This window comes from Pteronotus mesoamericanus, unplaced genomic scaffold (genome assembly GCF_021234165.1).
Source record: "Pteronotus mesoamericanus isolate MK-2021 breed Mesoamerican mustached bat unplaced genomic scaffold, CSHL_Meso_final contig_105, whole genome shotgun sequence".
NCBI lineage: Eukaryota > Metazoa > Chordata > Mammalia > Chiroptera > Mormoopidae > Pteronotus > Pteronotus mesoamericanus.
In genome coordinates this window covers 7,685,093-7,708,889 of record NW_026555006.1, presented here as the reverse complement: position 1 = coordinate 7,708,889, position 23,797 = coordinate 7,685,093, and the positions used below count along the sequence as shown (strand labels likewise).

Here is a 23,797-nt window from a genome sequence, read left to right as displayed (position 1 = left end):
TACACATGGAGCCTCCCTTCCTCGTCTGTGAAGTAAGAAAAGGAGCCCTACCTTCCACGTTTATTGTGAGGATAAAAGTTGATGGATATCACATGGTAAAAGCTAAGTAAATGCTGCTCACCCCCTAGCTTTGTGGCCTAGAACTCTTAACTGCCGCTCTCTAAACCTAAGGCTCATTATCTATGAAATGGAAATAATAACCTATTCCTAGAATTCTTAGGAATATCTGAAGTAATGAATTTGTGATACTATTGCAAAGGGAAGAATAGAATAAACCACAATTTGTATAAGTTGTGATGACAGTAAAAAAAGTATATTTTTCAACTTTCATGTATGCATGGTTACCCTCTGCATGCTTAATAATGCTGTATGTTATAACACGCAATCTGGAGAGGAAAGCTCTTTTCCAGTTGCCCCATTTTACAGGACAGTCACCTGAGGTCCTAAGAGGGAGTCATTTGCCAAAGTCATCAAGAAATTCAAAGAGAGGACTCAGCCACTGAAGCAATCTCACTTCTCTAGAATCAGAGTCAATGAAGGGCAGTAGCCTTGAATGGGTTCCTGGAAATGTGTACAGAAAGAACTATGGCAAACAAACCTTGGCCTATTGTCAGGGGCTTGGGCTGAGGTCATCAGACTGGTCACGTCAGGACTGGCTGGGCCTCCAGCCAAGGGAAAAACACAATTTACTGGACATTCAGAGAATATGGCCCCATTGATAGGAAGTCAATACAGAATGGGCTGCCCTGTGGCCCTGGTTAAGGTGACTCTTAGTTCCAGGAAAAGCCCAGGACCACTGGGCAACCTCCCTTTGACCTTCCGGCAAAGATTAGCACTTCATCTCACATCTCTCGTTGCTCCCTCCTAGAACCCTCAGTTAGAGGAGAGGGAGCACTCCTTAGTGCTGCAGGGGACTTAAAGGGGCAAAGGAGAGTGGAGAAGAAGAGTCTTAGAAAGTCAGCGCTTGAAAAGATATTGGCAATGCCCTTGTCCCCATTTTACAGGTGAGAAAATAGATTTAGAGAAGTCAAATGGTGTAACATGGCAACACAAAATAACCTAACATAACATAACAATATATATCATAACACAGCATCATAATATCACATCATGTCACATAACATGATGGCTATGTTCACTCAGTCTAAGTACCTGCCATAAATAAGTACTACTATGTTCTGGGGATATGCAGGTAAATAATTGTTACCAGTTTGATCTTTAGGTTCCAAATAACCCCTTAACTTGTTCCCTTATCTACGGTCTCTCTCTCCTTTGATTCATCCTTCATGCCTCTGTGAACACAGCTCTAGCTGTGTCATTTCCTTGCTCTGTAACCACCAGCAGCATAATATATTGAGTCCAAACTATTCAGGGTTAATGTGTGTTATAGTTGTGGGTGTTAGAGTCTGTCACACATGGCTCAAGCTGGGCTCTGCCGTTTACCAGACACATCCCTTGGCCAGCTCATTTGTCCTCTCTGGAACTGGTTCCTCAATTTCCTAAGCACTCATTTCTCTCTCCCTAACCTTGTGACATAATATTCTATTATCCCTACATTATAGAGTAGGAAAATGGGGCTCAGAAAATTAAGTAACTTGTCAAAGGTTACACATTAAAAGTTGCCAGCCCATGAACCAAAATATATCTTACTCACCCCTAACCCAGGCTTTCTTTTGCAAAAGATATTATTTGGTCTTCTGCAAAACATGAATGAGTCTTTCCTTTGGAAGTTTTGCTCAAGGCAAATGTAAATTTCACCTCTTGCCCTTGAAAGTTTATGTATCACTCCTGATATCAATTCTACAGTTTTTGCCCAAATCACTAATAGCTTGATGATAGTAATTTTCAGACCCTGTGTGAATTACAGATGTATGAAAATGGTCCCTTACTTAATGGGGAAGAAATAAAATCAGGTTAATTCATCAGGCCTCCTTCTTCATAGAGAGCAGGGTATTATAATTGGCTTTTAGGTTTAACTATTGGTATGTATTTTAAGAAGAGGAATGTATCTATACCTGGAATTTTAATTATATGTATAAAATTGACAAGAATCAGGAGTAAGTTGGCAGGAAAACAATAATATTTAAGAGCCTCACATATAACTCTCTTTTAATGGATTACCCTTGCAAATGACTAGAAGTAGTTTGACAACTGGTAGAACCATTATTTATTTGCAGTATGAATACTATTTTACTCCCTTTGTGAGGTTAGGGATTTAAGTCAGAGTTTCTCAATGTGGGCACTATTGTCAATTGGGGATAGATATTTCTTTGTGGTAGAGACTGTCCTTTGCATTGTGGGATGTTTAGCACCATCCCTGGCCTCTATCTACTAGATGCCAATAGTACCCTCCCAGTTGCAACAACCATAAATGTCTTCAGACGTTACCAATTTTCCCCATGGAAGCAAAATTGCCCCCAGTGGTTGATATCTGTGACTTTAAAGAAGGCACTAGGATAGAGAGAAATGAGAACTGGATATGAAATCCACAGGTCTGAGATCTAGGTGCTACTACATATGAGCTCTGTGATCTTAAACAAATCACTTGTGTACTTGGAGCCTCAGGTTCCTAATCTTCTCAATGGGGATAATCATGTCCTTACCAGGGCTCCACTGTGGAAGAGAGAGGATCATTGAGAGCAGGGACAGCAAACTGCAGTTACAGTCTGGTACCACACTCAACCCATGGCTTGTTTTTGTATGGCCTTTGAGCTCAGAATGGTTTTCATTTTTTCATTTTTTAAGTGTATTTTTTATTTTATATTTTAGAAGGTTGTATAAAATGAAGAAGTAAAACTTGTATAACAGAAACTGTACGTGGCCCACAAGGCTTAAAATATTTACTATCTGCTCCTTTACAAGAAAAAGTTTGCCAACCTCCAATTAAACAGATGTGTTTTTTAAAGTCATGTATGTATAAATACAAATTATTATTTTTAAAATGTCACCCAAACCTGAAGAAATTCTGGGGCTACTAGTGTAAAACTAGGGCACTGGACAGATATTGCACTTCTGAGCCCAGCTCCCCTGCAACCTGGGTCTAAAGTCACATGCTCCCTATGGTCAGGCGTGGGGAGGGCCACCAGTTCAGTGTGCTGTTAACATTTAATCTTGTTCTTTGATGGGCTCATAACAAGAAATATGAAAGGATCTGGTCTGTTTCACTTTCATTCCTCATGGACATAGAGTTTCTTCAACTGCGAAAAGACTTACCTCAAAATCAATAATAGCAGGACTATACTTTAACGACCTCCCCCAGGAACGATACGAAATGGTGCTTGTGTTGTGAGCCAAGCCAAAACCCCAGCCAGAACTGCCACCTTGCACCCGAGAAATGACATCTTTCACAGCCATGTTGTTTAAGTTGGAATCTATTGAGAAGATAACTGCATTAGCTCATTTCCCAAAAAGCCAAAGAATGGGTATGCAAGCATCACTAATGAGATTTGGGACAAAGTTTATGTGCTGTTCTTAGAGCTGTTTTCCATTCTTCTACCCTGCTTGGTTAAGTAACAGGACAAAGGAGAAGAGTAGGACCAATACTTAGAAATAGGCCCATACTCTGGATTAAAGCAAACAACAGGAAGACCACCCAGCCCAACATGGAGGAGGGTGAGGGTAGGAAAATGGATGATCATTCATTCATTCATTTATTCATTCATATGTCAAATGCTTACTCAGTGCCTGTCATATGCCAAACAAGTACAATTAAACAGTGAATGTCTCTATGGGACTCAGTAGGGGTGCACAGAAAGGTATGGTCAGATCTACAGGAGGATGGGGAACTTGTCAGGAAGAAAAGTAGGTTTTCTAGAAAAGCCAATGAATCTTTGCAGGGAAATAGAGAGAGAAGGGAAGGGCTTCAGAGAAAAGAAGCCAGCTGACTTAAGGCCCTGAGGCATGAGTAACCTAATGCGATGGGAGGAACTTGAACCTGTTTCGTACCTACCTCATCCACTACACTGTAAACTGTTTCATCATTCCTGCATTCTTTGTTGTCTACCACCTAAAAAAATACTCAATACATATATGATGAATGAATGAATACATGCACACACGTATAGACTTGCTCAGGAAATACCACAAAATATTCCTGTATAATCTTTCTCTAATATTTATTGTTTGAGCTTGAAGTTGGTAACCAAATTCTCCTCTCTCAGGGACTTATTTTCTCCATTTGGACTGTATCCTGATGGGCCTTTATGTCAACAGTCAATTTTCCAGGTTCTGCCTACACATTTCTTTCAACCTAGGTCTTACTCAGACTTTTATCTAGTGTTTAAAATCTAAGAGCATGCACCATACAAAATCAAGTATTTCTAAGGTTATCTCAACCCATGGTGGATTCAAAAATAGAGCCAACTCAGGTCATTGGCTTGGTGTACTCAGCAGCTATGCAGTTTGACCATTGACTGGAATGGAATCAGTTGGGGGTGCAAGAGTGTGGGGGTACAGGGATGTGGAATAGTTTCCATGTCCTGAGTGCACGTCCAAGGAAAAATCTGGCTTTTCTTTTTAGGAGATTTTTTTCTAAATACTTACAAGAATAAGCATTTCCATCTTTTTCACATTGTTTGACTGATAAACCTCCTTCAATATCTGTGCTTTTTGAAAAGGCGTAAGTAATGCCCACAGACTCTCCAAAGCATTTCTGGATACTGTCAGAGGTAATTTCTGCAGCAGGGAGATAGAAACCAAAAGTGCTGAGATGCTAAAATACAGTTAATATGGTACAATGGTACAACCAGCTTACAGTAGTAAAAGTTAGCTTTGGTTTTGGAGTCTAAGAGATCTGGGTTGAAACCCCAGTTCTTTAGCCCAATTTCAATGTTCTCTTCTGTGTAATTCCAACCCAAATAATTCTTGAAATGAGAAGGAATATGTATTGCACATACTAGTTGCTCAAAAACATTAGTTCCTTTTCTTTTGTACATTCTCTGTTGGGCCTCCTTGGGGCAGTGATTATCATTCATCTTCATATACCCCTGTGCCCAACACAGTGCCTGGCCTGTTTTTACACTGCAATTTTGCACATGTTTTCCCTGCCTCTCTCACTTTCACCATCTTTCCAAAGTTTACTCAAGCTTCAATTCAAATGTCATTTACTCCATGAAGCAGTTCTGGATCAGATCAGAATACTTTCCTCTTTCTTTAGGGCTACCAATGTGCTTTATTTGCACCTGAATGATCATAGTTGTCACAATTCTTTTGCTCATGTTCTCTTTGCACCCTAGAGAGGCCAGGGCACTGTGAGAAGATGGAGGTATCTCCAGGGGAGTCGGCCTGCCTTCCAACTCTAGGAGAACTGGGAGTCCCGCATTAAAAGTCTCTGTATTTGTCCATAGCTCTGTATTTGTCCATAGCTCTGTTTTTGTCGCACTGAGGAACCTGAATTTTGCAGATGAGGAACATAATTCTCAAAGCAGTAGAGTTACTTTGCTTTTATTCCACAGCCTGTATATGAACAGAGCTAGGTTTCCATCCTTTGGTCAGCCTGGCGAGAGAGGGCTAGAAAAACAGACTGGAGCAAGACATTGACCATTGCTGCAGAGTTCAACTCTTTCTGCCGCTAAAGTCTTCTGAAGATTGTGAATTGCAGTTTGTATTTTTGAAATATCATTACTTTTAATTAATTGCAACTATATAATAATTATTACCAGTTATTATATTATTCTGGCAACCACAAAGGAAAAATCATTTAGGGCTATAATTCAATTGAGGGTTATATTGAATATTTTCAAGGGAGTGTTCAGCAACAAATTTTATCTGCCTGCATCCCAATTAAACTGCAGACTCCATGAGTTCAAGGACTTTCATTTTATTCACCACACTACTGTCAGCATAGCAGTGCAATGTTTGCCATAGAGGAGTTCGGTAACTACTTTCAGAATAATGATTGGCGTATGAAACCAAGGAGAGAGTAAATGGATGCCATGCATCCTTTGGTAAGGGCTTCTGATAGAAAGAATCTTAGAAGTCAGAAATCCTGAATTCAAATCTCAGTCACTCAGATGAAAGGATAAAAAATTGTGCATAATAGACATATAATTGAATATCATTCAGCCTTAAAAAATTAAGAGATCCTGCCATTTACAACTACATGGATGAAACTGGTGGACATTATGCTAAGTGAGATAAGCAAGACAGAAAAAGACTGCATGATCTCACTTATATGTGGAATCTTAGAAAGTCATATACATGAAAGCAGAGAGTAGAACAGTGGTCACCAGGAACCAGGAGGTGGAGAAGGGGTGTTGCTGGTCAAAGGGAGCAACGTTGCAGTTCTGTGGACTGCAAATGTATAGAGAGCTAATTAATGGACAGCCTGAGAACTACAGTTAATAATATCGCACTGAATACTGGAGATTTGCAAAGAAAGTAGTCTTCAGGTGGTTTCTCATACACAAAAAATGATAACTACCTTTAGAAAATAGGTAAGTTAGCTTGAATGTAGTAATCATTTCACTTTGTATCAGTATATCAAATCCTGATGTTGTATATATACCTTAAATATATACAAATTGTAGCTTTTTAAAAAAGTAACACAGAACAAAACAAAATCCCCATCACTCACACCCTGTATGAGCTTAAAAAGGGCCCATGGTCTCACCGGGCCTCAGCTTCCCATTTGTGGAGAGAGGCCGTTGGGCTAGTTTATCTCCAAGGTCCCTGTGGCCGCAGCTCTGTGACTCTGCATATCAATCTCTTAACAGCCCGGAGCTGAAAGTGCCTGGGAGGAGTGGTGTTCTAAGCACCAGCCCTCAGAACCAGATGAAGGGCTTCTTCTACCATTTCTGTTCAAGCACTTTTAATTTTTAATGTATTACTAATTGGGGAAAATTTAGCATATTTAATTGTTTTGATTAAAGAATGCTTCAACGGGAGTAAACAAAAGTGGGTGAAAGGAATTCACGGGCAGAAGCCAGATTAAACACTTAGGTGAGTGGCGGAGTGCTGCTAAATTAAAGTGACAGGACTGGCTGAGGAAAGGGGGCTGGAGGATGCCTGCAGAGTGATTATGCTTATGGAGGGGGTGCTGACAGCCCTCCACATGCTGCTGGGAGAAGAGAATTCCAGCAGCTTGATTTGAAGGAAGCCCAACTTGACTGCAAAGGAGTACCTTCTGGGGACCTCGAAGTAGGGTACCAGTCAGAAAGGGCAGGTCTGTGACTTAATCATACAGTGTGAAAGCTAAATGCGTCCTTAGACATCTAGCCCACACTTCCCATTTTTAATTGTGATGCCCTATGTTCGTACGGATGCCCTATGTTAACTATCTTGTGTAAGTCCATACAGCTAAAAAATTGGGGGCTGAGATTTAAACTCAAGTCTGTCTTGCTTGAAAGCCTGAGGTATTTTCACTAATTCCAGTTATTTCACCAGACTAAAGAATTCTGCTGTCAGAAAAATTTAATAAGTACCTACTATGTACCAACACCAGCACATTGTATGTTGGATAATGTAGATACAGTGAGAATGAAATTAACATGAATATGATACAAATCTGAGTAAGATCCTAACCTAGAGAAGCCAGCGGGTGTGAACAATATATTAAATGAGTACTGATTTATATCTGAGAGCTGCTGTTTCAGTGTACCAGGACTAGCAGTCTTTCCGGGAGCTATGGGGGAGGCCAAGTCAGAGTTGTGTACAGAGCCCCCATGGAAAGCCACGACCAGTGTGAGCTGGGGTGGGGCAGAAGAGTGCAAATGTGGTTTCAAAATCTGAAACACAGAGCCAGAGAGAGGGAAGCTAAGAGTGGAGGAGGCAGAGGGGGGAAGGAGCAGAGAAAGGTCTGGAGCAATTGTGTAGTACTTGCCTGGATGGGTGTGTGGCAGGATGGACTGATTACATTTATAGACCCAGGCAATGCTCTGTCCTGGCTCTGCCCCTGTCTTATTGGACTGGACACCTTAGACGCCAGCTTTGGATCAGATCACACTGGCGTTTGTTTAGGCTTTTGAGTGCAGTGAACTCTGCAGGTGATGATTCCCACGCCTAGCTGCACATTGGGATTATCTGAGTTCTTATTAAAAATACAGGTTCCTGGGTCCCACTTCTATCAATGCTAATTCTATATTTCTGAGTAATCATCAATCTGTATTTTTTTGAAGTGATTTATCACAGGTGATTCCTGTGCAGTGCACCTGACTTTGAGTACCGTGGTCCTACAGAGAACCTCTGGTAGCCTGCTTCAGAGTGCGGGCCCCTTCGCTGTCTTGGGCGAAGCCTTCGTCAATGCCTTGAATGTGGACTTAGCAGCCAAGCTTAGCAGAAGACGAAACTACGAAAAGCCACAGGTAATTCAGATGAAAATTAGGATCCAAAAAGCCCTCGGAAGGCTAGATAGACAGACAGAGTAAGCATAGCAAAATGAGATTCAGTTGGGAAAGCTGTAACATCCTGCCCTGGGGAAAAAATACTAGTGCCTGAGCTCAGTAAGGAATAGGCACTGCTTAGCAGGAGAACAAGAGAAAAGGCCCTAAATTTAAGTAACTTCCAGCTCCGTAGGATAATTCAGGTGAAAATGATACTCAATAAAGTAAAGAAGGGGATAATCTCACTCTCTACACAGGTTAGAGAAACTCAGAGCCTGGTGAAAAGGTCTAGAAGCCACACTTTTAAAAGTAAATAAGAAAAGGGGCATTCATTGGACATTATTCAGCTTTAAAAAAGAAGGATAGGCTGCCACATGCCACAGCATGGCTGAACCTTGAGAGCACTATGCTAAGTGAAATAAGTCGGTCATCAAAGGGCAAATACTGCATGATTCCACTTAAATGAGGTATGTAAAATAGTCAAACTCATAGAATCAGACAGTGGAATGGTGGTTGCCAGGGGTTAGGGAATAGGTAGGAGGAGGGGTTCCTAATTGACAGGACTAAAGCTTAAATTATGCAAGATTAGTAAGGTTAAATAACAATAATGTAGTGTACACTTAAAATTCTGTTAATAAATAAAAGTAGAGAGTGATTGGAGAATGATAAGTATAAATATGGTGAAGATGTGAAGAAATTTAAAGCCATCTCCTTTTGGGAATATTTGAGGGGATGCAGATATCTACCTGAACAAGGGAGAAAAGATCTCTCTTTAAGAGAGATCAATAGACCTGGATTCAACTCTGCAGAGAGTTGTCTTGAAGAAGAGGAATTAGGCTTCCTTGTGTGGTCACAAGGGAAAGAACAAGGACCAAAAGGGCAGAAGCTACAGGAAGATGGGTTTAGGCTCAACATAAGGTAAATTGTCATGATGGTCAGAGGCCAAGGAGATAGGAGTTGTTTCATGAGACAGTGAGCAACCTGTGCCTGGAGGGTATCAAGCAGAGATGGGCTGTTTGCCTTTGAGAGGCTCAGTAGAAGGGTTTGAAGAGTTGACCAGTAGTCTTTTGAGGTCTCCTCTGAAGTCAAGTTTCTGTAATTTTAAGAATACACCAGAACACCTGAAGAACATTTGAGACAACTTTGATGAGTACTGAATGACTTCTTTCTGTGTGCCAGGCGTCTGGGAAGTAGAGGACTAAAGGGAATGCTCATTCTGAGTGAGCTTACTGCCAAATGTGGAACAGAAGACAAGTAAACAGACAATTACTGTGCTGTGCAGTGAGGATTTCGGAAGAAGGCAGCAGGGTCAGGAAAGCCTTCCTTGAGGATCAGAGAAAGGATACCAGGGTCAGTTCTGAAAGGATGAGTAGGGATTGGACAGACAAAGTGAAGAGGACATTGAGACCATAGTGATTCTTCTCAGAAAGGCCAATATGACCCAAACTCAAGAGTGAAAAGGAGATGAAAATCAGTCAAGGAAGCACTGGCAGACCCCTGGGTCACTTCCCACTTTCATCTGGCCCCAAGAAGAGCTGTTGTTGCACCTGCCTGGCAGGCCTGCAGTCCAGAGGACGGTCTCTGGCCTGCATGTCTGCTGCTTGTTTCCCACCTAGTCTTGGCTGCTGTGCAGGTGTGGGAGTTGTTCTCATGCCTCTGAGGAGATGCTGCATCAATGTGGCTCTGAGGCAGAACCAGGCAACTTGACTTCTGAGGCAGCAGAATGCACCAAGTTTCTGTCATTCCTCAGATTAAAAGCATCAGGTGGAAAACAGCAGGTGTAATGCATTATTTATCTCTTTGCAACAAACAAATGCCAATCAGGATGCTGACATTTATCTGCTATGTTGCTTTGCTACCTTGGTTGAGCCCAAAGACAGCCTCGGAATGGAAAGGAAGACTCATATGGTCTATTTCATTTCATAACATTGGAAAAGACGACTGTGTAGCCTGTGGCTGGATGAGCTGGGAAGTGTTAGCTAATGGACACGTTCCCTCTGTGTATCCACCGAGTCACGCTTCTTCCCAGCCACCTGGAAATAATGGTACAAGCACCTCTGTACCTTTGCATGCGCTGTTACCTCTGACTACAAAGCCCCTATATGTCTTTCATTGAGTTTCCCCTCTCAGCTCTAGAAAAACTCCCCTCACTCCTGAGGACCCTCTCTGTGTCCCCACACTATCCCTTTGAGTCCTCTACAGTATCCAAACCTTCCCTCTCTCATAATATTTAGTATACCCTAGAAATTGCCAATTTCTTGGTCTGTTCTTCCAATTATACTGCAGACTAAAGAAGTCATCTCTTGGTTTACAAGGCTCAGCACAGAGCCTGACATGTGACAAGCCTTCAGAAGTGCTCAGTGATGGGCTGGTTCCAACCTATCCCAACAATACCCCTAAAATGTTTGGGAGTCACAGGTCTCTTTTGGTTGACAGTACAAATCACATATTTGTAATATTTCATGTTTGCTTGTTCAAGAGTTAATATTTTATAACGCACTTTTATCTGCGTTACCTTAATGGAAGCTCACAACAATCTTACAGGGCTTGGAAGACTTACCATTTTTACAAGTTTTTAGGTTGCTAAAGGCAGAGATTATGGGAGTTGGGGGCATGAACTCTGGAGTCAGAGTTCTACCATTCAGTCACAGTGTGGTGTGGGGTAACTCACTGAACCTCTTTGGGCCTCATTTTCTCTGTAAATTGGGGGTGATAATAGTTTCTACACATGACTCCCTAAGAGCAGTGTCTGGCACAATGAAATGTCAACAAATCTTAGCTGTTATTGTTAGATTACCTGCCCAAAGTTCCATGACTAAAAAGTCTGCAAATAGGGGTTTGATGTCAGGTCCACTACACCCAAACTCAGCATATGTTCAATTTCATCATGTTAGTGTTACTCTGCAGAGAAATGTTCACCACGTGGCATGACTAGCCATGGCCTTGCCATGCACCTCAGTCCATAACCACATCATTCTGCAAAGCAGCTCTGAGATAGGAACCCATGCTCCCAATGGGCAGTGCTGGGGCTGCAATCTCAGACCTCTCTCCAGCCTGATTAGGGGCTCTCTTCAGGGACTCTGGCCCTTCTAGATGACTTTGGTCATAACAAGAGGCAGTATAGTGGGGGCCAGGCTCTGGAAAGGAGATGGCCTAAGCTGGAATTCGTCATGCTCACTTACTATCTGGGCAAACTGTTTTCTCCCTGTGCCACAGTTTTCTCATCCATAGTATGGGGATTTTAAGAGTGTCTACCCTATAGGGTTGTTGCAGAAGTTAAATGAGGTAAGCTATGCCAGGGATGGGGCTGGGGATAGTGCCTGGATCAGAACTAGCAATAACAGTCAAATATTACTATTGTTACTGTTGCTAGAAGTGCTACAGCATATAGAGATTCAGTTCTTCCTGTCTGATTCTGAATCTGGAAAATGAGAGAAGAAGGGAGGCTGAGAAGTTTGTTTCTGCAGTATAAACCCTTGAGCCATGAGTGAGTGAAGGAGGTCCAGGGAACACCCATGTCTGGTAAACATCATCATGTGCTAGGGAAAGCTTTCGTATGTGTTATCTTAATTAATGGCCACATGCCTCTCCACAAACAGGTACAATTATTCCCGTTTTAGAAATGAATAAATAGAGGCTTAGATAGTTTCAGACACTTGCCCAAAAGTACACAATAAGTACATAGAAGAACTGGGAGTAAATCAATGTCAGTGTCCAAAGCCCATTTTCTCCATGAAACATTGTATCACCTGTGGGAGGGAGAGCTAAGGGTAGCTCTGGGAGTAATTCCAACATCATCACACCTTTTCTCCTTTAAGGCTGAGCCTGTTTTCAGTGATAGAGGTGAGAATTTAAAATCAAGACAAAATCAGAAGGATGGTACTGAGTATCTCTCAATTCCATGTGTATGCAAATGACTTAAGGGGAGTGGGGACTGAGCCAAGACACCAGGAGCCTGTCAGTCAATCAATACCATCCATCACTGTGAAGCCTAGTTGTCATGGTAACTGGGGATAAAGCCTGGAGCCTGTTAGAATCTAGTGCCTGTCTGTTCAGGGTGACTGGTTGGTTAGCAGGCACAGCAAAAGACCTTCTGGGCTAGCTCAGACTGCTTAACTGTAACTATAAGACCCTTCACCATCAGGGTCCTGTTCACACTGCTGTCCTATCTGGTCCAGACTTTTAAAGAATTCAACCCTGACTCTGCAGGAAAGCTCCAGAAGATGCCCAACATATATGGGCTTGGATTCTGAAGCATCCTTGCTAGGAAGACACTAAGCCTTTACTGTGCACAGCCTCAGCCTCTGGGCACAACCATGGAGATATGCCATTAACAGGATGTGTAATGGAAACAGGCATTTGCAATAGTGTGATACAGAGAGCTAAGTCCCAGTGCACTGAAGCACCTTAAGACTGACTCCCCACCTAGAACAGGGGAGATGGAAAGACTTTCTAACGAGTCTTATCTACCTAGAGACCAAGAATAAGTAAGCATTAGCCAGGTGAAGAAGGGAGTGGAAGGGGAGGGGAACATAGGTCCAGGTAGAAGGAACAACAGGTTCCTATCTGTAAAGCCCCCAAGGAGAAAGTGAGAATGACTAAGTCGAGGAACAAGCAAGTAGCTCAGTATAGGAAGCTCGAGGTGCACAGTGGGGCTGGAGGGCTGAGCGGGGCCAGAGCACGCTCACTGTAATGCTGGCCGTCTTGTCCAGTAGCAGGGCCCCTCCTGTCCTTAATGTTCACCTTTGCATGACTCCAGCAGTTTGCCATTCAGCAACCTGTCATCTGTTCTGTGGCCTCCGGAGGCCAGTACTGGCTCCCCACCATAACCCCGCCACCGGATTATTCTCACTTAGGCACTGGCCTCAGGGGCAAGCCCTCCAAAACAGGGTCTGACCTTGGGATGAACCTGGACCCTTGTCACCTACTCTTCACCTTCACCCCCTTGCTGTCTCAGCAACTATCCCAAAACTCTCTCTGCTTAGAAAGCCCTAGCCCCCTTCTCCACCAGACAGGCTCCCACTCCTACTGATTTTGGAAGATCAGGTCTGAATGTCTTTGGAGTCTAGAAAATGGGAAGGGAAGCAAGAGGGTTGATCTCTCCATTGTGTTTCTACTGTATTTATTTCTATTCAAGCATGTATCACATTGTATTATTCTTAGCCCCCAATTTACTTGTGCACTTCTCCAGGGCAGGGTTTGGTGTGTCCCCCCAGAATCATGGGTTCTTGGTGAATATTTACTGGATGAGTGGATGGATGCATGAACCAATGGGTGGATGGATAGAAAGCATATTCTGAGAAGGGTTTTCCTCAGAAATTGTTTCCTACCTCCTACTTTATGTAACAAGGGAACTTTTCTGAGAGGGAATTATAAGCAAGCAACAGCAATTTTATGTATAAATGTGATGGAAAGTATGAGAACTTTGAGGGATTTAAATTATACATCTGTCCCACCTCATTACTCTCCATACACAGCTTAATCACCTGGGCTGCTTTTGTCTCGTTCTCATAAAGGAATAGGAAATACACAGCCCAGAGGCCTTCATTCCCCAGCCTCCTGCCCCTGACAGACATCTCCAACTGATCACAGCACTTTCTGGCTGAGCCCCTATCTGGTGACACAATCCTCGACTCAGCAGTTGAGGATTATGCTATTGAATCCACCTGATGTGACTGGCGCAGACCCCTTTTCTGAGCTGCGCCTCTTTTCATGTCATGGGTGCCAGCACACCATGCTTTCCTGGCTCTCTGACTCTACCGAAACCTCAGAACAGGCACTCACAAGCTGGTCAGTTTTGCCTTTAACAATTCTCCCAATTAGAGTTCCCAAACAATGGGTCTAACTGACCCAAAAGTGTATTTAGGGATGAATTTGAGTATGCTACTCTCTCAATTATGTTTAAAATCCGATTTAACCATTTCCAAAGCTATCCCAAGCAGTTTAATGGTTTTTAAGGAGAAGATAAGTGAAATAAAATATCCAGATGTACCAGAAGAAGCATTGAACCAGGAAGCAGAAGGCCTCATTTCAAACCTCACACTGCTTCTACCCGGTGGTGCCACCTTAGACATGTCATTTCCCTGCTCAGTGCCTGGTTCGCCTCATTTGTGAAATGGGGACAGCCGTTAACACATAGCTCAAGGCACTGCCAAGAGGCTCGGATGGAATGATATGCATGTCACGACTCAGCACCTGCCTGCCCCCGAGTTAGAACTCAGTGAATGCTGTCGCTCTATTTGCATAAACTGTTTCATTGCATGAGACTTCCTGCACCTGTCCTGACAGTTGTTACTTACATCTGCCTGTAATTTTCCCCCTTGCCTACCTTCCTATGGTGGTTATTTTTATGTATCAATTTGACTGCACCGTGACTGTGTCCAGCTATTTAGTCCACCCTAACCCTGAGTGTCCCTGTGAAGGTGTTTCTGGATGAGATCAACATTTAAATCAGCAGACTGAGTAAAGCAAATGTGAATGTGTTATACTTTGCTGATATTAGGAGAGATATATATATGTCTTCACAAGATATATATATCTCTCTCCTATATATATGTGTGCGTGTGTATATATCTCCTATGTATATAAACATTTTATTAAAACCAAGTATTTCTGTTAACCCTAATTATAATGAATAAAAAATAAATTGTTAATTCATTTTAGGTGGTAACCAATTTGGCTGTCCATGTAATAAATCATCCCTGACCATAATCCAGATAATGATGGCAACGGGAAACCCCTTTACCTTCCATAAACCCTCAATGAAAGGGGCCATGTTGGTATCTAGACAGTGCTTACTTACCATGTAGTGTGTGCTTAATGAGTTTTCTGTATAAAGAGATAAACGAACAAATGAATGAATAAGGGAAGGGAAGGAAGAGTAAGAGAAGGTAGAACTGTAATTAACGCAAACCTTAGACAGGTTTTGTGTCCCTGTGGCTTTTTCTGTCCTGTGTGTTAGGTGGTAGACCAGCTGGTTCAAGGACCCTGGCTGGAAGGCAACAATTAATGACAGACTGAGTGTACCGTGCCCTGGCTGGAAGGGTCTTTCCTAGGGTCACTGTTATCTGGCATCTATCAAGAGAGGAATGATGGAATGCAGGCACAGATTTGGGCAGAGTTGTTAACATTTTGAACGATAGTGATGAGAATTCAAAGTGACCTTGATGAATGGGAACAGCAGTCCCTCCAAAACTGGATGAAGCTCTAGAGACAGAAATGAATGACCTTGATCAAAGAAATGGGCAGGTGGGGAAGGAGGCATGATTGCTGAGGCTCCAAGTCTACTGCAGAAGCATTGGCCACAGCAGGCTGGACATAATGATAATGATTTCCCTTCCGTTTGAACACTGTTTCAGAGCTGACCAATTGCAGACCTCTGTGAGATAGGTCATCGTATTATCCCCACTCTACAGGTGAGAGGACAGTTAATATCATAGAGGTAACTGGAAAGCTGGGAATAAAAAATGTGGTAATAACAACACCAACATAGCACAGCAATAACAGATAACATTTTTTAACTCTTACTATGTGCCAGGCAATGGGCCACATGCTCACATAGGTTGATTCATTTCACATTCACAGCAATCCTATGAAGTATATATTGTCATTGTCTTATCTAGAAGAACAGGAGGAAACTGAGGCATGAAGAGGGTAATCAACTCACTTAAGTGTCACGTGGCTGATTAATGGTGGAGAGGAGATTTGATTCAGACAATCTAATTCAGAACCTTTTTCAACAATTGACACTTATTGAATGCTGATTAGTCTTCCCTAAATATTTTCTGTAAATAAGTTCATGTTTTCCCTACAACCACTCTGTGAGGTAAATATCACTAGTATCTCCAGCTTAGCAGGTGAGGAGATTGAGACTTAAAATCATTGAATAACATGTCTATGATCACACAGCTAGTGACAGAACCCATGCTTATAACCACTATAGCTACACTAACATCCTGCACTAATGGGAAAAAATACCTGTTTAAATATTTATTATGCAAAATGTACTTGGAATTATTCTCAAATAAACCCTTGTTGTCATTCCATTTAGATCTTTAAAAAACAGGTTCAAAGAAAGTAAGCACCCTGGTGAAGGTCTTGCAGCCACTAAACAGTAGGACCCAGGCCCCCAGCCAGGAGTGTCTGACGGCCACAGCCTGGCTGTCTTGCCATCACATCACCAGCATATTTCTGCATCCCTCAGACCCTGATCAAATTGATTTCAGTACCTACTCACCACCCCTAAAACTGTAATCTGTATTAGTAACTACTATTTAAACAGTGTTTTACTTATCACGGTGCTTTAAAAAAATTCATCCTTGTTAATTCTCATAAGAGCCTTTTGAAGTAGCTTATTATCTATACATGAGTTACAGGAGAAATGAGATTCAGAGATGTGAAGCATTAACTTTTAAATGGCAGGGCCTACGTGAAAAGCAAAGATATCCCACTAGGAGTTCTTTTCACCATGAAACTGCCTGCTAGCTTTTATGGGGCTGCCGAATGCTACTGGTTTCCTTCACAAGAAAGTCATCCATAGAAGTCATTTTCTGTAAGGACTTTGCACAGCCCTTTGAATATGGCCAAAAACTATAGAATCATCAAGGCTTGGTATCCTGAGGGCTATTAATTTAATTTATATTTCATACATTGTTTCCATTACAGCATTCCTGATAGTGGCACCCTATCAGATTAATTTAGATTCTTTAACTCATAGGAAACTCTATTTTATGTTGCATTTGAAAGACAAAGGCACAGAAGCTGAAACAAATGTGTCAGGACCTAGCTACATGAGCAAAAACAGGTGCATGTGGCAGGGCAGGGGGTTGCTTCAGAAGAGACCACCACCATCTTTGTCCCAAAGGTTTTTATAGAATATTCATCTAAGCTCCGATACTTTTCTTATTGCACATGTCTGCTTGGCTGAAGGGAACCTGCAGAGAGAGCATGACACAGCATGGTGAACAGTAGTCATGGGAAAGGACAGGCAGGGAAAGGTTGTAGATACTGAAGAGGTGACTAACAAGATATGTGGGAAGAGGGAAGGAAAGAGTCAAAATTATTCTCAGGTTTTGAGTCCTGACAAAAGCAGCTGGGATAGAAAAGAAAGAAGCCTGGACTGTGATTCAGACTATCTTGTGTATGTTTCATTTACTAATGATAGGACTTTACAGTGTTGGTTCCTGCATCCACAGAAGGAAGGAAAGCTATCATCTTGTACAAAATCATCCTATGATTTTGTAAGAAGACATTTGCGTAAGAAGACATACAAATGGCCAACAGGTACATTACAAGGTGCTCAATGTCATGAATTATCAGGGAAATAGAAATCAAAACCACAGTGAAATATCACCTCACACCTGCTAGGATGTCTCTTATCAAAAACTTAAGTAATCACAAATGTTAGCAACGATGTAGAGAAAAGGGAACACTTATGCCCCCTGTTGGTGGGAATGTAAACTGGTACAGCCACTATGGAGAACAACAGTGTGGAGGCTCCTCAAGAAATTAAAAATAGAACTATGATGTGACCCAGCAATCCCACTTGTGGGTGTATACCCAAAGGAAATGAAATCAATGTTTCAAAAAGATATCTGCGCACTCATGTTCATAGCAGCATTATTCATAATAGTCAAGTTACAGAAATAACCTAAGTTGACAGATGAATAGATAAAGAAAATGCAGCATAGCTATACAGTGGAATATTATCCAGTCTTAAAAAAATAAGGATATTCTGCCATTTGTGACAATGTGGAGGGCACTATGCTATGTGAAATAAGCCAAATAGAGAAAGACAAATGCTACATGGTATCACTTACATATGGAACACCCCCCCCCCTCAAAAAAGTCAAACTCTTAGAAACCAAGAATAGAAAAATGATTTCTAGGAACTGGGGGGAGAGGTTGGTAAAAGAGTACAAACTTTCAGCTACAAGATGAGTAAGGTCTGAGGACCTAATATACAGTATGGGGAGTACAGTTGATATCACTGTATTGTATAATTGAAACGTGCTATGAGAATAAATCTTTAATGTTCTCACCAAAAAAAAGGGGTAAATATGTATATGTGAAGTGGTGTTTGTTAATTAATCTGATGGGGGAAATCCTTTCACAATACATACATATATCTTATTATTATGTTATACACTTCAATTCTTACAGTTATATTTGTCACTTACACCTCAGTAAAACTAGGGGAAAAAGTTTAGAAAGGATTAAGTGAAAAGACTGGCATGGAGGCACTTAATATGGAGTGTCGTGTGTAGTAGATTGTCAATTATTTTTCCACTTCTCTCTGTCCAGTACACTGGGTGTTTGGTGATGTCTCTGACAGGGAAAGAGCTCAGGGAGAGGAGCACAAAGGGGGTTGAGGTGAGAAGGACATGACCTGAGTGCCTGGAGGTTCCAGCTTCCTAGTAGAGATGCCCTCAGGCATTTGGAAACATGGGTAGGGGTGCAGATGGGGACGCGGGGTCATTCACATGAAGGGGAGAGTTGGAGGAGCAGAGGAAGTGAGGACAATGACATAGCAGGGAATGAGCGCAGAGAACATTTTCTAGGGCCATGCCCACATTTAAGCATCAGGTGGAGGAGGAGAAGACAGTCACATAAAATGATGGAGAATTAGTAGTCTGAGGAGGAGGGCAAGTTTAAATCAGCTCAGGAAGCATTCATGATTTACCCACTATGGCCCAGTCCTGTGCTAGGTACAAAAACACCAGAATAAGCATAGCACTTATATGTAGAAGTTCATTGTCCAGCAGAAGAGACAAATAGGTCATTGAAACTGGCATAAGGTATACATTCCTAAAATATATATTCTGGAGTCTTCTCTTGCCTGCAGTGTCCCTGCCAAAGCCATAGTTCCAAAGCCTGCAGGGTGTCTCTACTGGGAAGCTGGCACCCCCAAACAAATGTATCATGTTCTTCTCACCCCAGTATGTGCATGCATCTGTGTGCAGGCATGCACACTTGTGTTCGTATATTTGTGTATGGAGGAAATATAATTTAGAGAAAGGAGTAATTTACTTCACAATCCATACCTAAGCCTTCTATAAATTATCTCAATTCTCCTTTCAAAATCTATCCCAAGTCTATCATAGTCTTTCTTCTCCATTGTTTATTCCTCTCCTGGACATCAGCAAGAGGCCTGAGTCCACTCTCGCCCCGTCTAATCCGTGCTTTACACAGTCGTGGAATGACCTGCTGGTGCATGCATGGGATCAAGCTCTGCCCTGCTGGTAACTGCAGTGGCTTTTATCACACAGCCGATGTGGTCCATGCTTCTTCCTGTGACCAGCAAGACCCTCTGAGGCCTGTCTAGGCTTCTTCCAACCTCAGCTCCTGGAATTCTCCCCTTATCTACAAGCTTCTGCCACACATACCTTCCTCCAGCTTAGGCCATCCACTGTGCCCAGGACACCTCCCTTCATGTCTTTAGTGCCTCTTTCTTATCCCTTGGACCTCCTCTCAGTCTGAATTTCACCTCCTTACCCTTTCCCAGATCCTCTTAAGCGATGTGTGTGTCTCCTCCCCATCCCCTCCCCTGGCAGTTAATTTCTATTTCTACAACCTGTTCACTTCCTACATGGCTCTTTTCATAGTCTGCAGTTATATATTGATTCATTCACTCAACAAAAGTTCCTGGGGCCATACTAGGATGTGCACTGTTATAGGTGATGAATATACAGTGATGAACAAAAAGAGATGTGGTCTCTTCTCCCATGAAATGGGAATTCTAGAAAGAGGGGATTGACAATAAGCAATGGTAACTATTGAATAAATAGTGATTTTCTGAGAATTAAAATAGCATTTTATAACAAAGAGGAATTTGACTACATGATCAGGAAAGGCCTCTCTGAAAAGGTGGCATTTTAAGTTGATATCCAAATGATGAGAATAGAGCTATTCAAACATCAGAGGAAAAGGGTAGCCCAGACAGAGAAGACAGCTAATACCCAGGCTGTGGGCTAAAGTGAGCGTGGTATGTTAGAATGCTTAAGAAACAAGAATGAAGACAAGAACAAAGAGAAAAAAGAAGGAAGAAATTAAAGAGGGTAAGAAGGAAGGAAGGAGGAAGGCAGGAAGTGAGGGAGGGAGGGAAAGAGGGAAGCCCTCATACTCTAGCAGTGTCCAGGTGTGAAACAATGCTAGCTTGGACTAGCTAGATGGTATTCGAGGTGGGAGGATATATGCCACATGCATTTTAGAAGTAAGGGCAACAGATATTACTGATAAGGAGCAAGATGTAAAGGAGGAACCAAGGTGACATCCAGATTTTGGGCTGCTTATTTAGTTTCCTGCACTAGATCATGAGCCTTGCAAGGACAGGGACCATATTGACTTTGTTCACCTGGGACATAATACAAATTCAATAAACATGGTTGAAAGAACAAATGTATAAAGAGATAAAACTATGGGAGAAGGGATGGAGGGATGTCAGTGCAGGTTTCATAGAAGTGGAAATGGCCGTACAAGGTTCATCTGAGTTGAATCTGTAAGGTTGGCAAGACAGGGAAGAGCACTGGATGCTGACAGCACATCATGTACAAAGGGAGGCAGGAACATACATGACCAGAACAATGTCACTGAAATACTTGACATGCCTAAGGTAAATCATCAGCTCTGTGAGTAGGCCAGAATCAGAGAAACTAGACTAGTGAATACACTATTCTCTTCATCATAGCTTGATACAAAGATAAATAATAAGAACTCTGAAGAGGGGATGAAGAAGGGGAAAAAATCAAAATCCAGAAATTCAAGCCCAAAGCTATCCTGATTCCTACAGATGGTAGAAAGCTGTCAGACACAGATATTGAAGAAAGTCTGGGATCCCATTGAAGTCTAACATCACCTCCCCAACATTCAAGACTTCATGAGATTTTTGATGCAAGGTTTCATGCTGCCGTTTTGGGGAGAAGCATTTTATCTGAAGAGCACATTAGAGCAAACAGCTTTGTGCATTGTCTGGGAATGAACCCAGGGAAGATCTGAGGCAAACCCAAGGAACAAAGATCCCCTGAGAGCAAATCAGCCAGTGTGTTCACTTAAATCCTTCCATACCAAGCCCAGCTCTTTGAGAACATGAATGCGTATATACCACACAGGGAGTTCCTTAGAAATAAACACAATAGAATATAAATGTTATTAAAGTCATATAGATTAGAGGTACATGGAGAGAGAAAGACAGTGACAAGAAGGGAAGACAGAGAAATAGGTTGAGAGAGAGAGGAAGACAGACACCGAGAAAGAAATGGAGTGAGAGAGATGGGGGATGAGAAAGAGACAAAGCGAAACTAGACAAAGATCAGACATGGAGAGAGGATGTGCATGACTCCATTTGTCAAAGGGAAAGAAGGTAGATGTCTTTGTTCTCGGTAGGTTAATATGTAAATGACATTCTGATTTATTAGCGGTCTCCAGCAGATGAGGTGATGATTAGCACATTTCCATATTTATAGAAAAGCAACACTAACTTTCCAGATTTATAGAAAATCAGCTCTTTACAAATAGCAAATTGTGCTATTATCGACATATGGTTTTCTATAAACAGAGCTGAGGTAATTATCCCTGGGACAATTTGTTGGTGGGTTCCTTTTGAATATTAACCACATCAAAAGCCCATTTCTGCCTCACAGATTTTCAAGAGGAGGGGCCATGAGATACCCCAGGCAATTAATTAGGAATCCAACACCAAAGACAGGAGCCCAAGCCCAAATGAAAGGCTTAACCATGACCACATGGTAGAAAGACCATGGGCCCAGGGCTCTGATGTCAGCTTCCTGCAGCACTAGGCAAAGTCATTAACCTCCCTGAGGAGTCTAAGCATTGCTTAGGGCTAAAACTGTCACATTACCAACCTCCAAGTGTCGTCCAGAAAATTAAATGAGAATATACGCAAAAGCACCTAGGACCTAATAGGTACTCAACACATTAGCTCTTTTTCCTTCCTCATGTTTTTGAATAATTCTAAAAAGATCCATTTGAACTAAGTTTGTCAAACTTTTTTTTTTATTGATCCACCATAAATTACTTCTTTTGTATCACAACTCTGCACATCTATGTTTAACTAGCAAAAGTTTCTTGAGGCAATAACTTACTTTCTATAATTGCCTATAATACACTATGATATTTTCTATTCTATCCTTTGTTATTTAAAATGTCATTTGTGTAGGCAGAGACAAATGTATTTGAAAAAATAAATTAATTAATTAAGATAAAAAATAAAATAAAATAAAATGTCATTTGTGATCCATACTGTGACTTCAAGACCTACTATGGGGTTGGACCCTACAGTTTGAAGACTACTATGCTACAAGAGGGTAGGAACCATACTTAGACTTGCTCACCATTGTATCCCTATCACAAACACATCATAGATACTCAATAGATGCATGAATTATGAAAGAATGAATATATAGATATATGACTTAACTAATGAATTACCCTAGACAGGAATCCAAATGCATGCTGCTTTCCAACTCAATGTCTTGTTTTGCACATTGATTACATAACTAAGCTCTGTTGAGTGCTAAAGAGACAGAAAAGCATCAGACATGATACTTGCTTTTAAAGATCTTGCAACCTAGATGAGGGAAAAAATATTAACATTTGGAAAATTGTTTTTTAAAGACCAAACAGTGTGGAATTTACAAGAATTTATTGAAGAAAAGAAGTGGCCAGCTTAGGCTGCTGCAGTTAGGAAAACTTCTTGAAACTGGGAATATAATTTTGGCTTTGATATATGGGTATATCTCTCCCTGCTTCCACTCATTTGTTGATTAGCTCAGTGGTTCTCAAACTAGTGAGCATCATAAGCTCCTGGAGGGCTTGTCATAACACAGATTGCTGGGCCCACTCCCAGAGTTTCTAATTCAGTAGCTTTGATGTAAGAGCCTGAGGTTTTTCATCTCTGACAGGTTCTCCGGTCATACTGATGCTGCCAGCTGGAGTCCACACTTTGAGAACGACTATTCTAGCAGTTTGGAGTGAGACCATGAAATAAGACTATGATGATATCATGCTAAGAAGTTTAGACTTTATTCTTAGCCATTCAGGATATTAGACAAGAAAAGTGGTTACATCAAATCTGTGAGGTAGAAAGATCCTTCTGGTGGTAATAGCTGAAAATAGATTGGAGCTGATGCAGTAATGAGTGAAAGATGAGAACCCAGCCTACTACTGTAGGAGTTGATGTGGAGAACAGCAGATGGACAAGAGCTGTTCCGGAGAGAGGACTGCGGGGTCTTAGAGATTGACAAAGGGTGAAGGAGAAGGAGGAATCAGGGTGACTCCAGTTTTCTGGCATCACTGGCTGATAGGTATGGCAGTTCCATTAACCAAGAATCTACATCTAAACTAAGTTTTCATGTTTTGAATAACAAAATCCCAGATTATTACCAAAGCGGTAACCATGGTGAAATAGAAAACACATCATTTTAGGGAACCAGACAAGTATGAGTTAAAAACACATTTGTAGA

At 41.7% G+C, this 23,797-nt stretch overlaps 1 protein-coding gene across 2 annotated transcripts in view; it reads right to left on the bottom strand.

The window, feature by feature from the left end:
• Window positions 1–23,797, bottom strand: part of C8A (complement C8 alpha chain) — a 55,355-nt gene that overhangs the window by 5,379 nt on the left and 26,179 nt on the right. For both annotated transcript variants that reach the window (XM_054573759.1, XM_054573751.1), the window contains exons 8-9: window positions 4,543–4,674; window positions 3,214–3,371 (exon numbers count right to left, since the gene is read on the bottom strand). In XM_054573759.1, coding sequence (XP_054429734.1) covers window positions 3,214–3,371; window positions 4,543–4,674 — 290 coding nt within the window. The remainder of the gene's footprint in view (window positions 1–3,213; window positions 3,372–4,542; window positions 4,675–23,797) is intronic.